The sequence below is a fragment of the Cynocephalus volans genome, chromosome 3, assembly GCF_027409185.1.
Source record: "Cynocephalus volans isolate mCynVol1 chromosome 3, mCynVol1.pri, whole genome shotgun sequence".
Lineage (NCBI taxonomy): Eukaryota > Metazoa > Chordata > Mammalia > Dermoptera > Cynocephalidae > Cynocephalus > Cynocephalus volans.
Genome location: NC_084462.1, coordinates 13,925,044 through 13,939,938, shown reverse-complemented (window position 1 = coordinate 13,939,938; position 14,895 = coordinate 13,925,044). Strand labels below are relative to the sequence as shown.

Sequence of the window (14,895 nt, the reverse complement as noted above, 5' to 3'; positions counted from 1 at the left end):
TAAGTCTACGGAAGGTCGGGGCGGGACTTCCGGCGTCTCTGGTGCTGCTCATCCTGGCGCTCCTTGAGCTGGAGGGAGTCTCCGGGGCGCTGGGTTGTAACCAAGGTGATTGCACCGAGAAGGCGTGAGAGGAGGCGTCGTTCCCTCTGCACAGAGGCGGGTCTGAGGATTGGTGACGCCGCCTGGGGTCACCCGCGCTAGGGCCGGGATAGGGACCGCCGCTCCCGGCCCCGCCTCTCCTGGTCCCACCTTTTTCTCGGCCCCGCTCCACCCACAGAGTCCGATGGCGGTGGCCTCGCCGAGGGAACCGTTTCAGGTAAATTCTGCGTCCTCTAGGCCTAACCCGTTCTCTTCCCCACCCTAATTCTAAAACCCTAGTAAGGGGCACCTGCTCACGTCCCTGCAGCCCAGGCCCAGTGTCCCGGCGCTCGTGGGTGAGTCCGTGTTTCTGACACCCAGTGTGATGGGGTGTAGGAGAGTGTGACAGGCAGAGGGCCAGTTGATGAGGCGACGCTGAGCACTGAGGCACAGAGGTTAAACAGCCAGACCGAGGTCACCAAGTTCCAGGGCAGGGCAGGGGTACAGGGAGGCTGGAGCCTATCTAATACTGGCATGGATTCTTTCTTCGAAGCCCTGCCTCTTTCCGCGTTCCCATGACTGTAAAACGGATTATGAAACCTATATAAGGAAGTGGAGGGTTTCTCAGTCCCTCATGGGCCTCGACCCCCCACAACCATGTGTTGTGGTGTCCTGAGACTCTTAAGTGCTATTTCCCCATTCCTTGGTTCTGAGGACCCTGGAAAAACCCCAAGCCCAGGGTCTACAGTCCATGTCAGCCTTTGTATAGAGGTGTTCCCATTTCTGGCACCCAGTGTAAACAGGTGTGGAAGGTTATCCCGGAAAGGTACAAGAGATGAAATGCTTAGGGGTAATGCTGAGTTGGGAGTATTTAGGAAACCACAGGTCTCCTTGTTTTCTGGTGGGAACATAGATTAGAGAGATAGGAGACAGGACTGCAATGACTGCCTGAGAAGTTGGATGTCTATTCTGGAGGTAACAGGAAGTTTGGATCAGAGCAAGGAGGTGATTTATCAAGGTCTTACCTGGCTCTGTCTGGCTGCACAGTGGAGAACAGACTGTGGGATTGAGGGAGGAGGAAGGTCAAGGTGGAGGCTATTGCCATAGTCCAGGTGAGGGTTAATGGACCAGAGTCATGGCTTAAATGTGGTTGGATTGTGGATGTGTGTTTTGAAAGGGGGCAACTAGATTATCTAATGTGGACAGTGAGGGAGTGAAACAGGATTCAGATATGACACCAAGGTTTTGGGTATTAGTAACTGTAGGGATAGAAGCTCCATCAACTGAGATAACAAGTTGGTAGTAGGAGTAATATTCACTAGGGCTACAGGAGGTTTGTTTGGACCGTGTTTAGAGTCTGAGATCTTTCAGAGCCTAAGTGGAGGAGTGAGTGGATGAACACACAGGTCTGAAGTCTAGGGAGCGATTTAGCATGCAGACATCCAAAATATGGTGTCTATTGTGTGGACCAAGGTGAGTGAGCTGTGGGTCACATTTAGGAGGGGCAATCTCCAGATTATGGTGTAAAACTATTAGCAAGCCAAGAAGGGGAGGGTAAGGGCTGTGGACTGGTTCTCTTGGTTGGGTACCAGGGTGATGGTATGGGCCATCACAAACACAGGTGATCAAGGTGGGTGGCCATGAAGGGAAAGAGTGTAAAAGGCAGGGTAATGTGGCAGGTGGACAGGGCTCCCAGGAGGAGAGTAGACTTGAGATGGATGCAGGGGCATAGGAGTAATTGAGGCAAGACAAGAGGCCAGAGCTGTTGCATATTCACCATTCTATGAATTCACCAGGATTTTGTGATGACTTTGATGGGGCCTGGGGTGTTTCATTCAGGCTGGAAGATAAGGTCAGGGTCAAATGAGGTCATCTGTGAGAGTTACTAGGTTAGGGTGGGTAAGCCGATGAGGCTGGCTGGGCTTCATGTGAGGGTTTGGCAGACAGAGGAAGGTTGTGACTGCCGAGGGGACAGTAAGTACAGCACAGAAGTGGATTAGGACCATGGATATCTGTGATCCACACATGGTTCTATATCGCTAAGACTGAGGCAAGGAATGTAGCTTGATAGGGAGGCCTGCATAGAAGGTTTTGGGGATGCCACCACTAGTGGAAGCCGTGGAAAGGCTGCGGTAATGTTGGATCCTGTTTGAATGCTGTTTGCCAAGTTGTTGTATAAGTCCAAAAATTAAGGCCCAATATGATATGCTACCTTGACTTCTGTTGAAAACTGTAAAGGCTCAAATGGTCTGAGAGCAAATTCCTCTCCCTACTTGGCTCCTGTGGATAAGCTGTCTTAGCCAAATAAACCCTTCTTAACAAGGAAACCAGAGCAGTTTCTGCTTATGACTTTGTAGTGGATTTTGTTTCCCTACCAGTCATCAGAGTTCTTCAGACAAGCCAATCCTATCCTTCTGCAGAAACCAGGGACACTTCTCCCTCTTGATACTACAAAACTGCCATCCCACAGCCCCTGGTTCTTTAGTCTTTCTGGAGTACTTTCTGCATGTAGTACTGTGTGGAGTGTGGTGTCCTCTCCCAGGCTATGAGTATATGTTATTGATAAATAGCCATTGATCTCATCTGTCCAGTCTCAGGTGTTGCATGTTTGGCCTGTAGGCCATCCACTGTTTCACCCAAATAGCATGTAGGGAGGCCAGGGAGATGCCTGTGGTGTTGGACCGTGAGGTGGTAGTGGCCATGGTCTTGTGACCGTGGGATCTGGACATGTGAGGGGTATGCAGTCTAAAAAATTATGTGCATTCAAGAGTATGCCTGATGGCTCCAGAGCAGTGGTATCGAGACTCAAATGACCTTGGTCATACCAGAGGAATATCCTGACATGAGCAGATGGATCCCTCTGTGCCAAGCCCACAGCTTAGACATATATTTTCCCACCTACCTCTTGTCACTGATGGCTGCAACCAGTATCAATGGGCCCATGAGGAGACAACAGCATCAGTTGCCTGGTTTCTCCTCTGAGTTGGGGAGCTTGGGAGGAGAATGGGCATGTGGTAGAGGTGTGGGGGAATGGATTGTGGGTCCTCAGGAGAGGAGCTGTTTGTGGTTTCATCTGTCCCCATCCTGGCAGGGTACTGTGACCTTTGAAGACGTGGCCGTGCACTTCTCCTGGGAGGAATGGGGTCTCCTTGATGAGGTTCAGAAGCGCCTGTACCATGATGTGATGTTGGAGAACTTGGCACTTATTACCTCTCTGGGTAAAGTCCTCACACCAATCCCTGTGCCCTGAGCTAGTCTCTGCTCTTTCCCTTTTCCCCAGGGGCAGGTCTGTCCTTACATCAGGACCGTGGGCACAGTTTCCTTTCCTCCTTCCCTTGAGTAGGTGCTGTGTTTGGTAGGCTGAGGTTGTATGTTCCCTCTTTTCTCCTTGAGCAGGCAACACATGCTTCCCTGCAGCATCACAGGGAAAGATTCAGGGTCAGGCATCTTATAGTCACTTTCACAGATCTCAACCTTGTTTGCCTCTCCCTGGCTGGGTGACTGTCTAGATCCAAGGTACCTCTTTGCTAGTATTCTACTTACTTTGGCTGGCATTTCCTCATGCTTGCCTGTGCCAGAAATTGCCATCGGTACCATTGTCTCTACTTATGTGGACAATGGGCTACCTTGCTAAACCCTCCTTCGAAGTTCTCATTGTAATAGTTAGTTTTTTTTTTTCATGTGGGCTGTCATGTGCTGAGTCATCTGTGATGGTCATGGGTGCTTGTATATACCAGATGTCACGTAGTTGCTCACTTTAGGGGTTGGGGCATACAACCCCAGGAGTTCACAAGTTGGCTGTGATTCCAGCCACAGCAAGATGGTTTAAGAGGGAGCCTGGCCCTGAGAAGTAGCAGCAGTGGAGAACATTATAGCAGGGCTGTGTCCAAATCATATAGAAACCTATTCTGTTTAACTACTATTTTGGTGCTAGTGACAGTTTGCAGCCAAAGCTCATTACTGCCTTTCCATCCCTGTTCTTGACACTCTGCCAACTTGTCATCTTTATGCCTTGTCACTTCAACTCTTACATCCAGCCCAGGGCTACTTATCACATCTCTGGACTCTGTGTCTCACTTATTTTTCCCAAACTGCTCCATCTGCAGTGCTCTCTAACATTGGCCCCAGCATAATGTGTATAAAGTGTTCACATATTCTTAAACCATCTTTGTACAACAGCTGCTGTCACATTTTCTAGGGCCTGGACACATCCTTCAATTTAATGCACACATGTCAGGAGAAGACAAAATTTTGCTGAATGTTGTTTGCACAGGAATGAATAGTAGACCCTGTCTCTTCTCCCTGTGTTGCATCCCATGGTTGTGTCTTTTGACTCAAGAGACTTCCTCCATTCTATGATCTTTTTTTATTTCTGCTAGGCAGCCCCATCCTCAACCTGAACCCAACTCCCTGATCCTGAAAACAATCCCATGGACTCAATTCCTGGCTTTGTCAGACACACATTTGTCTATGGGCTGCCCCCCTTACTAAATTCAACAAGTACGTCACCAGCATTTCCTTTCTTTCAGGATGCTGGTGTGCAGCAAAGGATAAGGAGGCAACGTCTCAACGGAGCATTTCTGCACAAGGATTGTCACAGGTTAGGACTCCCAAGGCTCATCCTTCTCCCCAGAAGGCCAACCCCTGTGGGATATGTGGCCTGGTCTTGAGAGACATTTTGCACTTGGTTGAGGGATCACATCATGGGCAGAAACTGTACATGGATGGGGCATGTGAGAAATGGTTACAATTCACTACATACCTTCATCAGCACCAGAAGCAGCACATTGGAGAGAAAGGCTTCAGAAGCAACATGGGCAGAGACTCCTTTCAGAACAGCTGCAAATTGCAAGTATCCTGGAAGCCCTTTACCTGCAGAGAGTTTGGGAAGGATTTTCTGGCCAGCTCCGGATTTCTCCAGCAACAGTTTACTCATACTGGGGAGAAGTCAAATAGCAGAACTGAGAGTACAGTGGCCTTTCACAGTGTAAAAAGTCATTACAACTGGGGAGAATGTATGAAAGCTTTTAGCTACAAACACACACTTGTTCAGCACCAGAGAGTCCTCAGTAGGGAAAGATGTTACAAGTGCAATGAATGTGGCAAATTTTTTAGCACAATCTATAGCCTCAGTGATCATTTGAGAGTTCACACTTCAGAAAAGCCTTATGAATGTGGGGAATGTGGGAGATCCTATAGGCAGAGTTCTAGCCTCATTACACACCAAAGAGTTCACACTGGAGTAAGACCTCATCAATGTGGTGAATGTGGAAAATTATTTAGCAGGAAATATGACCTCATTGTACATCAGAGAGTTCACACTGGTGAAAGGCCTTATGAGTGCAGCAAATGTGGGAAATCCTTCAGCCATAGCTCTAGCCTCATTACACACCAGAGAATTCACACTGGAACAAGACCTTATGAATGCAGTGAGTGTGGGAAATCCTTTACCTATAGCTCTAGCCTCATTACACACCAGAGAGTTCACACTGGAACAAAGCCTTATAGGTGCAGTGAATGTGGGAAATCCTTTAGCCAGAGCTGTCACCTCATTAAACACCAGAGACTTCACACTGGAGAAGGGCCTTATGAGTGTAGTGAATGTGGGAAATTTTTTAGCTATAGCTCCCGTCTCTTCCAACACCAGAGAGTTCACACTGGAGTAAGATCTCATGAGTGTGATGAATGTGGAAAATTATTTAGCAGGAAGTTTGACCTCATTATACATCAGAGAGTTCACACTGGAGAAAGGCCTTATGAGTGCAGTGAATGTGGAAAATCCTTTACCTGCAAATCCTACCTCATTACACATTGGAAAATTCACACTGGAGCAAGGCCTTATGAGTGTGGGGAATGTGGGAAATCATTTACCCATAGCTCTACACTCCTTCAACACCAGAGAGTTCACACTGGAGAAAGGCCTTATGAGTGCAATGAATGTGGGAAATCCTTTAGCCAGAGCTCTAGTCTCATCAGACATCGGAGAAGTCACACAGGAGAAAGGCCTTATGTGTGCAGTGAATGTCAGAAGTCGTTTAGCCACCACTCTAGCCTCATTAAACACCAAAGAGTTCATACTGGAGAAAGGCCTTTTGAGTGCAATGAATGTGGAAAATCCTTTAGCCAGAGCTCTAACCTCAGTGATCACCAGAGAGTTCACACTGGAGAAAGGCCTTATGAGTGTAATGAATGTGGGAAGTCCTTTACCTTCAATTCTAATCTCCTGAAACACCAGAATATTCACAAGGGATAAGGACCTTTAGGTAACACAGGTGGGGCTGTCATAGACTGAAAAGTCTCTATAGTATTTATATATTCAGTTGCTAACCCCCAATGTAGGTGTGTTTATAGATAGGGCCTTTAAGGAGGTAATTACAGTTAAATGAGGTTATAACGGTGGGGCCCTAATTAAATATGATCGGTATCTTTATGAGAAGAAGAAAAGACACCAGAGGGCTGTCTTTGCCCATTTACAGAGGAAATGTCATGTGACAACACAGCATGAAGACAGTCTGCAAGTCAGAAAGAGAGCCCTCACCAGATCCTGACCATGCTGATGTCCTGACCTCAGAATTCCACCATCCAGGGCTATGATAAAATAAATTTTGTTGTTTAGGCCACCCAGTCTATGGTATTTGATTGTGGCAGCTTGAGCTGACTAATATTGTGGTTTATGAGTGAGTAAAAATGGAGAGTGACAGCATCGCAGCTACATTCAAGGTGCCCCAGAAGGATAGAAGAGAAGGAACATTTTCCCAGTGGATGGATCTATGAGCTGTTTGTCTATTTTGTGTGGATGAATTAGTATCCCAAGATGACCATATATGTAAAATTTATGTAAGCCAAATTTCCAACATATCTTGGGCTCAACTAAATTCTCTCAGTTCTTAGAACTCAGTGTCCTCTACTTACCACCTGTTGAGGCTCATCTATTCTTGGGTTCACAGATACTTTTCTAGATATTTATATCATTCTCAGTGAGTCAGCACCGCACCCTCCCGATTGAGCCACGGGCTGGCCCCTATATCATTCTCAGTGGGTAACTCCATTAATCCATATTAATTGCTCTGTAATTTAGTTGCTACACAACTGTTTTCTAGATGTAATCTCTAGAATCCTTGCAGACACTATCACTGCACTTACGGGTGAAATGATAACCACTTCCCAGAAAGGAGGTGAGATCATGGGATCTCAAACCTTTATTTCAGGGTTCAGATTCCCACTTTCCACACCTGCATGAATTCCATCAGCCACTGTTCTGGCAGCAAATGTGACCATTCTCAGATAAGTGCCACATTCTTGGAATAGACTACATCTCAGAAAATTCAGTAAGAAATGTTATATGGTAAAGCAATTCTGGGGTTGGAACACAAATACAGAGATGCATAAGGGTCATATTCTGAGGGACCCAGAGGCATGGTGCTACCTCATCTACTTGCTTTTGGGCTACCTACACTCTCCATATTTCCTCTTAAAGCCTTTGTTGGTTACTCCTCTCATGGCTGACCACATACACTGAAACTCACCTCTACTCTAAGAGCTTCATTCCACACGAAGCAAGAATACAATGATTTACTCAGCATTTGGATGGACATTGAGCATCTCTGTAGCGATTGTTGGTATGCACATTTCTTAGGTTACTTGTGATTGGTTTTCAGATGGAATCCTTAAGACTATTTTACTAACATGTCTCTGATGAATGCAAGAAATAGGTAATGCATAATTGAATTTCCCCTTTTCATCCCATCAGATTTTTTTGTCTTCAAAATATTGTAATGATTATATGTGTATCGCATGTTTTGTATTAGTGTATGTTTTTACTCTTATTTCATATAAAATATATACGTTTTTCTTTCTTTTTTCATAATATACATCAATTTTTTCACTTCTGCATTAAGATTTGCATCTTAGGTGTTTTCTTAATGTAAGTTGCATATTTATATATACCTCCATAACTGTTATTACATATTTTCAAAATTTGACATACACACAGAAAATTACATAAAACTTACATGTGCAATTATAAACTTTTCATAGATTTAATATGTGTTTAGCTTCTGCCTAGGTCAATAAATTGAATATTTATAGCACCTCAGTTGCCTCCTATTTATTTCTTTAAATAAAATTATCCCAATCACAAAAGTTAAGCATTTTTCTTATATTTAACATATTGTTCCTTACTGTACTTGATATCTGGGGAACATTGACCAGCCTAGTTTAGCTTTTCCTGTTTTGTAACTTTATATGTATGAAATCATATGACAGGAATTACATCTAATGCTACATTTGCACAATACCTCTTTGTGATTTCCCTATATTTTTTGACCTATATCAAGTTCATTTCTATTTTTGTATATTATGCATGGTATGGCTTTTTGAATAAAACAGACTTGTACTTTGGCCTTGCAAAGGCTCTTTTTGTTTCTTTCCCGATGATTTAGGCAATTATAAGCACGTCTACTATAGACATACCTCCCATGTTTTCTTGTGTCCACGAACACCCATTTGTCTAGAATATATATATCAAAAAGAGAAACTTTTTCACCCAAAGAGACACAAATTTAAATTTACTGCGAAATATTTCTCCAAATGATTTGATCCATCTGTACACCTACAAGTAGTTTATGATATTTATTACTTTCTAAAGTGTTATTTTTTTATTTTATTTTTTTTTAAAGTGTTATTAATACTTGGCAATATCATGCTTATTGAGTTTTCCAATTGTATAAATTTTGCTTTAGTTTGCATTTTTCTGATTACCACTAGGAAGGTCAAACATTTTAGTTTACTGTTTGTCGGCCTTTTTGGAATTCTTTTTTTTTTTTTTTTCCTTTGGTGGTTTGCCAGTATGGAGATTTGAACCCTTGACCTTGGTGTTACAACACCATGCTCCAACCAATTGAGTGCAATTCTTTTGATTTATACAAAAGTATTTGTACTCTTTTGAGATTATTTCTATCCCAGTAGTTTGTAGAATTTTTTTTTCTTTTACAACTTCTTTTTAAATTTATTTTTTATTTTATTTTTTTTGCAGCAGCTGGCTGGTACAGGGATCAAACCCTGGGCCCTTGAGTTATCAGCACTACACTCTAATCAGCTGAGCTAACTGGTCAGCTTGAGAACAACTTTTTTATAAAAAGGAAATAAAATTTCAATTCACTGCTCCACGTTTACGACAGAACAAATAAATAAAAGGAAGCATTGGATGATTCTCACTAGCATAATTAGTATGCTGGGTCTATTTAGCAAATGCCAAGTCAGTCTTCTAAGTTTGCAGGACTTCTTATAAAATCGCAGTTCTCAGGGCTGGCCAGTTAGCTCTGTTGGTTAGAGTGCCGTGTTGATAAAACCAAGGTCAAGGGTTTGGATCCCCGTACCTTCCAGCCACCAATAAAATAAAGTCACAGTTCTCAGCTGGAGAGATCCTGAGCATTAAGAAACTGTTCTGGGATGACTGCATGTGCCTCTACAGAGTTTTCTGTGGCCTTAAAGAAAGGACCTTGCAGGAACCAAGGGAAGATCAGTAGGCCTGTTCTGGCTTGTGCCCCCTTGCAGCTGGCCAGCCACAGAGCAGGCAGACAATGAAATGCAAAGTAGTTTTTTTAAAATAAATTTTAATTTATCAATATACAATATAGTTGATTTTTGTGTCCCTTTATCAATTCCTCCTTTTCCTCCCTCCCTCTCCCCCCTCCCCCATCAACATCATATCTCTTCACCTGTCTTAACAAAATCAAGGAGTTGTAATTGTTGAAAGTAGTTTTAACAAAGAGGAAACTTTAGGTCCACTAACTGTGGAGACAAGCAGGTACCAAGGGTAAAATGAGGATGTAGGTTTAGGAAGTCCAGGATACATTTTTAGTTTTCTTTTCCTCTTCTTCTTCTTTTTTTTTTTTTGGTGGCTAGCCATTACAGGATACATTTTTAAATGCATAAAAGCAAAGTGCAGATCTGTATACAAATCATGTCTTTATTTTTACCAAGACAAACAACTTGTATAGAAAAACTTTAAACACACAGACATACACACAGCCAAATACACACATATGAATAGGCAATTCTTAGTATTTTTTTTTTTGGTGGGATGGTGGGAGGTGGCTGGCCAATTCAGGGTTCCAAACCCTTGACTACCTGGTGTGGCCAACACCACGTTCTAACCAAGTGAGCTAACTGGCCAGCCTGACAATTCTCAAAGGATAATACCATATTGTAAACCTCAGCTTCTGAGTTTATTTTTATAATCCTGATTACTCTGTCTACTTTAATTCTCCCTCCATGCTGGTATTGCTGAATGTTTTCAAGGGTGAAGAAGAATCATAACTTTCAGAATGACAACTGTAGTCATTCACTGAGCTTAATTCTGTCTCTTCTCAGACATTACTGCTAAAACTTCTCTGAGGTCTTAACTTTTTTCACCACTCACTGATGTTCCCCAGAGATATTTAAACCACTACTTTGAATCACTACATAGTCATTGTTAATAGCTTTCTATATTTTGTATTTTCCATCTGTTTTTTTTTTTTTTGCCATAAAATCAATTTCCCACAAGATTCAGTCTCCAGCAATTACAAGAGAAATGACAATCACATTCCAGCAAAGTGATGAAATCATTGATTTAAGGTATTTGAAATACCTCAGTGTGGAAGCACCCTCCACATACATTCTCCATATTTTTTTTTGTCTAATTGTTTTTATTTGAAACAAATAGTTGCACCAAGTAAGAGCTTACTTCCCCTACTCCAAATTAAAACAGCATGATAGGGGCAAAATTCATTTGTCATGACAGATCCAGTATTTGCTATTCTCCTACTCATCATGGTTGGGATCACTTTATTTATAAGCTGTTGTTCTTACACAAAATATTAACCCCAAAGTACTAGTGGCACACCAAAGGAAGTGGTCTTAATTTTGTGTGTGGGGGGGCAGTATGTTCTCTTAAATGCTGAAAGGTGGGAGAAGGACAAACACAACCCCCTCTAAAAAAACTAAATAATTCAAAGTAGAATTTTTTCTATCCCCCCTTTCTCTTGTATAAAAAGTAGCACTGGGATCTGGCACCCAGGTTTGGTTCTTATCCTGACCATTGACAAAGTATTCCCTCACATAACTTGCATTATTAGGTTTACGGATGATAGTTCATTCTTTCTGAAGAGTTGTGTGTCTACTTCCTTCCTTCCTTCCTTGCCTTCATGCAAGGGGCATTCCTTGGGGCAGCTGCTGTATGTGGGTCTTTCAGAGACAGCTTGCTGTTTGGCTTCTTCCAAAATCTTGTCCAAACCAAAAAGATCTTTCTCAAACTGAACTGGTCTTCACTGGTCTCTCTGCTTGTGGTCTGAAGCAGAACACTTCTTGTCAGGGACAAATCTGTTGGTCCTCATTCCTGCTTCTAGGTTGTCACCATACATGTCCTTGTTCAGATTTTTACTGGGCCTACAAATACTCTGGGCCTATAAATAGTTGCCCTAGAAAGATTCCGGTCACGCTGTCTTATCATATCAGATTTGACTCTTCTCACATGTCTCCCCATCCACTTTTTTTCCCCATCCACTTTTTTTTTTTTAACGTAGGTTTGATCCTAGCTCTCCTCTCCCTGAAAGGAGAGGAGTTTCTATTCGTGTTTCTCCTTTTCTTTTTGAGCCATCTTTCTCTCTACTCGGGCATGCATTTCCACAGCTTCATGAACCTTCTGATCAGCAATGTAGAGGGCTTCAGCCAGTCCGGCAAAATTTTCATTAATGTGTACTTTCTGTGGTCCTCTTCCATCAACAGCCAGACATTTGTTTAATATAATTATATAACCTCTTGCGTCTTTCCAGTTAGAAATACAAGGAGGAATCTTCCACTCTTGTTCTTTTATATAGTCATCTGTCTCCTAGGAGAATGCATGACAAGTGCAGGAGGAGAAGGTGGTCCCCAGGGAATTTTCTTATTAATCTTGAACTGTGGATGTTCCATTAGACCTTTATGTATTTCTACCATTCAAATAATCCTCTATTTAGCTTCAGAGCTGAAAGCTACTCCTTGCTGAGATGGTGTGTATCAGATGCAATGAGCAGGCTGCTTTGAACAGGTGTGGCTGCAGCAATCTTGTGCAATAAAGATTTTTATAAGGCTACCTTCGTCTTTTCTGTTATCTCTTTAATAGAATCTACATTGGGTTTTTGCAGGTCTTCATTCATACGTCATTCAGAATCAGGTGTGTATTTGCTATAAATGACCTTGTCTTTTGACTGTCCTTGTCCAACGATTGCACTGTACTTGATTTTCTATTAGTAACCATCTGAATGACCAGTGCATTTGACATTTTTTTCTTTCATCCCATAGCCAGTGGATACTGGGCCATATGGATCTCTGGAAAAGCACCTGGATCTCCAAAATCCTCTAACTACCCAGGTATCCAGCCTTTTTAGTACCCATATCGGGAGGTTCTCTTCAGGAGGAGACCAGTGAAGTCTGTCATGATCTCTGGGATCTTGCCTTTTCTTGGCCTCCAGCTGGTCTTGAGACAGCTGGTAAGTGCCATCTTCCTATTCTCCACGTTTAACATTGCAACTATTGTCCTGTACCATAATAGCATTTATTTTGTTCTCTTTTTGACTTTGATATCAGATGACTAAAGCAATCTGTAATTAAGAGATACTAAATATATAAAAGTGCTGTTAATGAGTTGGACACAATAATTAACTATGCAGGTAAGAGAGATATTTTATGTGGGAATCATAGAGAGAGATCTATCTTGCTACTCTTTTTTCAGGTGAGTCAACATCCCTCTTCTGTCTTCCTATCTGGAGTATTTTTTTTTCCTTGTCCCTGATCAAACATAAACCAGATTGAGAAAAATGACTCTAAAGCTTGAGAGTGCATGCATTTGAAGTACAACACGGTAATGTGTATTTGGTTCAGCTTTCCATGGACTTATGTGTCTGAATGACTCTATGGAATATGTGTCTGGATTTGTGACTTTCTGGCACCACGATCTAAGCAAGTGAGCTAACCAGCCAGCCCCTCGAGAACATTTCAAATGATATTTTCAGCCTCTGGAACAAGCTGAGCTTCATGGATTCTGAAATAATATCTCACCAAACACTTGAGTGACCATTTGCACACAGCACTGCCTAGAAATGTGAATCTGGCCCCTTCTAGGAAGGGAAGCCCCCTCGCTGCATTTGGACCTGGAGTCGCCTTTTGCAGCGCCCCTAGCGGCGGCGCCGGGCCTTTTCTCCTGCAAGCCGGGCAGGGCGCGGCCACACCTGCCACTGCGGGTCTGCGAGAACTGCACTACCACAATGCTCTGCGCGCAACGGAAATGTGCCGAGCCAACGAAAGCTCAGAGGAGAGGCCATTTCGTGTGACGCACGTGAGGTCGAGGCGCGACTTCCGGCGTCTTCCTAGGGGCGGTCGTTTTGGCTTTTCTCCAGCGTGTTCACCGGATTAGAGATTTGGGGCGCTGGCTCTAGGCTGAGGTGACGGGACAGAGAAGCCTCGATTGGTCGTTGTCCTCGCTGCACAGAGGCGGTTCTGAGGTTCGGCGATGCTGTCTGGGGTGACTCGCGCCGGGACGGGGTACGGACCGTGGGGGCCGTGCCTCCACTCAGGTCGCCCTCCGCTCCCGGTCCCGCCCGCAGAGTCCGATGGTGACTGTCGCGCCGAGGGACCCGGCTCAGTTAAACGCTGCAACCTCCGGGCCTCACCTTCCTCACCCCCACCCAGATCTAAGGGCCCTGGTGAGAGGCGCCTGGTCATGTTCCTGCAGCCCAGGCCCCAGTGTCCGTGACAGTGAGCAAGTCGTAGGTTGGTCCCTGTACCTGACATCTAGTGTGCTGGGGTCTGGGAAACTGTTGCAGGCAGGGGGACAGTCACTGCAAAGACTTGGAGGTGCAACTGGGCGAGGAGGGTTGGAGAACCCGGGAACAAAGAATGTGAGGGGGAGTTGCTACTTGAATAGCAGGCTGGGGTTTGTTCGTTTATTGTGAGGACTCTCGAAGCCACGGAGAGTTTTGAACAAAGGAGGGACATGATCTGTGATAGCGTTTTTGGAAGTTTCTCAAAGGCCGTTAAGAGGAAAAACGGAGTGTAAGGAAGTGATATAGAGGTTGAGGAACTGGTAGGTTGAATCTTTGTTAAAGTAACATATCTGGTAAGAGGTGACGCTGAGCACTGAGGGACAGAGGTAAGACATTCAGCAGAAGATCATCTGACTCCGGTGCCAGGACAAAGTACGGAGATGCCTGAACTCTTCAAATTCCACCATGGCCACAGTCCTATATGGTTTGCCTCTTTGCACGGGTTCTCATGGCTGCAGAAGGACTTATAGAATCCACATGTTGACATGGAGGGTGGTCTCGTCCCTCCCTGGCCCTGACCCCTATTCAGATACTCTTTCAATTGATGTCCTGGGACTCTTAAGTTCTTTGATCTGGGGACTCTGGAGAAACCCCAAACCCAGAATCCAAAGTCCATGGAGGGATTTTCATTTCTGTCAAATGATGTAAACATGTGGAGGTTAACCTAAGAGCTGGTAACAGGATGTGCAAATGCGTAGAGGTAAAATTGATCAAAACGTGGAGGTGATGTTACTAAGGTCTTAATAGTCTTTATCTGGTTGCAGAGTGAAGAACAGACTGTAGGGTTGAAGGAGGAGGAAGGAAGATCAGAGAAGAGGCTACTGCCATAGTACAGGTGATGGTTAATGGACCAGCGTCATGACTTAGGAGATATGGCTGGATCCTGGATTCATGCTTTTAAAAGGGGGAACTAGATTTTCTAATGTTGAAGGTGATGGTGTGAAAGAGAGGAATCGAGTGTGACCCCAGGGTT

At 43.9% G+C, this 14,895-nt stretch overlaps 1 protein-coding gene and 1 pseudogene across 2 annotated transcripts; one reads left to right on the top strand and one right to left on the bottom strand.

Moving 5' to 3' along the window:
- Window positions 1-283: 283 nt before the first annotated feature.
- Window positions 284-7,820, top strand: ZNF256 (zinc finger protein 256). 2 transcript variants are annotated; one of them, XM_063092036.1, is made up of 4 exons: window positions 284-316; window positions 3,170-3,296; window positions 4,608-4,678; window positions 6,555-7,820. In XM_063092036.1, the coding sequence occupies exons 1-4, from the start codon at window positions 284-286 to the stop codon at window positions 6,624-6,626; spliced, it is 303 nt and encodes a 100-aa protein (XP_062948106.1). In that variant the 3' UTR covers window positions 6,627-7,820. The 2 variants fall into 2 exon arrangements, with proteins under 2 accessions (XP_062948106.1, XP_062948105.1); XM_063092035.1 differs by having other exon boundaries at window positions 4,608-7,820.
- A 3,833-nt stretch (window positions 7,821-11,653) lies between these two features.
- Window positions 11,654-13,421, bottom strand: LOC134372455 (SNW domain-containing protein 1-like; annotated as a pseudogene).
- Window positions 13,422-14,895: the final 1,474 nt, after the last annotated feature.

Excerpts from the sequence above, each read along its gene's own strand:
- ZNF256 (XM_063092035.1), top strand. The coding sequence starts at position 284 with ATGGCGGTGGCCTCGCCGAGGGAACCGTTTCAG. Across the intron at positions 317-3,169 it reads CGCCGAGGGAACCGTTTCAG|GGTACTGTGACCTTTGAAGA; the intron begins GTAAATTCTGCG and ends CCATCCTGGCAG. Across the intron at positions 3,297-4,607 it reads GGCACTTATTACCTCTCTGG|GATGCTGGTGTGCAGCAAAG; the intron begins GTAAAGTCCTCA and ends CCTTTCTTTCAG.